Source organism: Crocodylus porosus, unplaced genomic scaffold (assembly GCF_001723895.1).
Source record: "Crocodylus porosus isolate Cpor-Errol unplaced genomic scaffold, CroPor_comp1, whole genome shotgun sequence".
Classification (NCBI taxonomy): Eukaryota; Metazoa; Chordata; order Crocodylia; family Crocodylidae; genus Crocodylus; species Crocodylus porosus.
The window spans coordinates 31,298,901-31,299,324 of NW_017728886.1; the positions used below are offsets into that span (position 1 = coordinate 31,298,901).

The 424-nt window shown below is 56.6% G+C and overlaps 1 protein-coding gene across 1 annotated transcript in view; it reads right to left on the minus strand.

Moving 5' to 3' along the window:
- OTUD1 (OTU deubiquitinase 1) overlaps positions 1-212 on the minus strand; it is a 2,718-nt gene extending 2,506 nt beyond the window's left edge. Inside the window, exon 1 of the mRNA XM_019529583.1 lies at positions 76-212. Coding sequence (XP_019385128.1) covers positions 76-212 — 137 coding nt within the window. The remainder of the gene's footprint in view (positions 1-75) is intronic.
- Between the last annotated feature and the right edge of the window lie 212 nt (positions 213-424).

Genomic DNA, 424 nt, shown 5'->3' on the forward strand with positions numbered 1-424 from the left:
CCCGCTCAGCACGTTGGAATGTGGGGGTGGGGCCGAATGACGCGACGCCAGTGACGTCGCAGCGCGGGCCCTGACCCGTCAGAGGCCGGGAGGTCAGGGTCCACTACATCGCCCCGCCGGCTGCTAGAGGCGGGGCCGAGTCGCGGCGCCTCCGTGACGTAGCGGCGAGCAAGCCCCGCCTCCGACCCGTCAGTGCTCGGGATTCGGACCATGTTTCTCCCCCACCCGCCTAGCACAGGGATGTCGCGCTGGGCTACGGTGACTTGGGGTCAGTGTTGTCGGGTGCCCAGTAATTATCGTATTTCTACGATCATTTCTTTTTTGTTATACCAAAAAAAAAAAAATGGAACCATAATTTCAACCCTTGTACCATGGGCAAGCAATCAATAATAGTAAAAGTGTTCGAAATCTAGGATAATTTTGA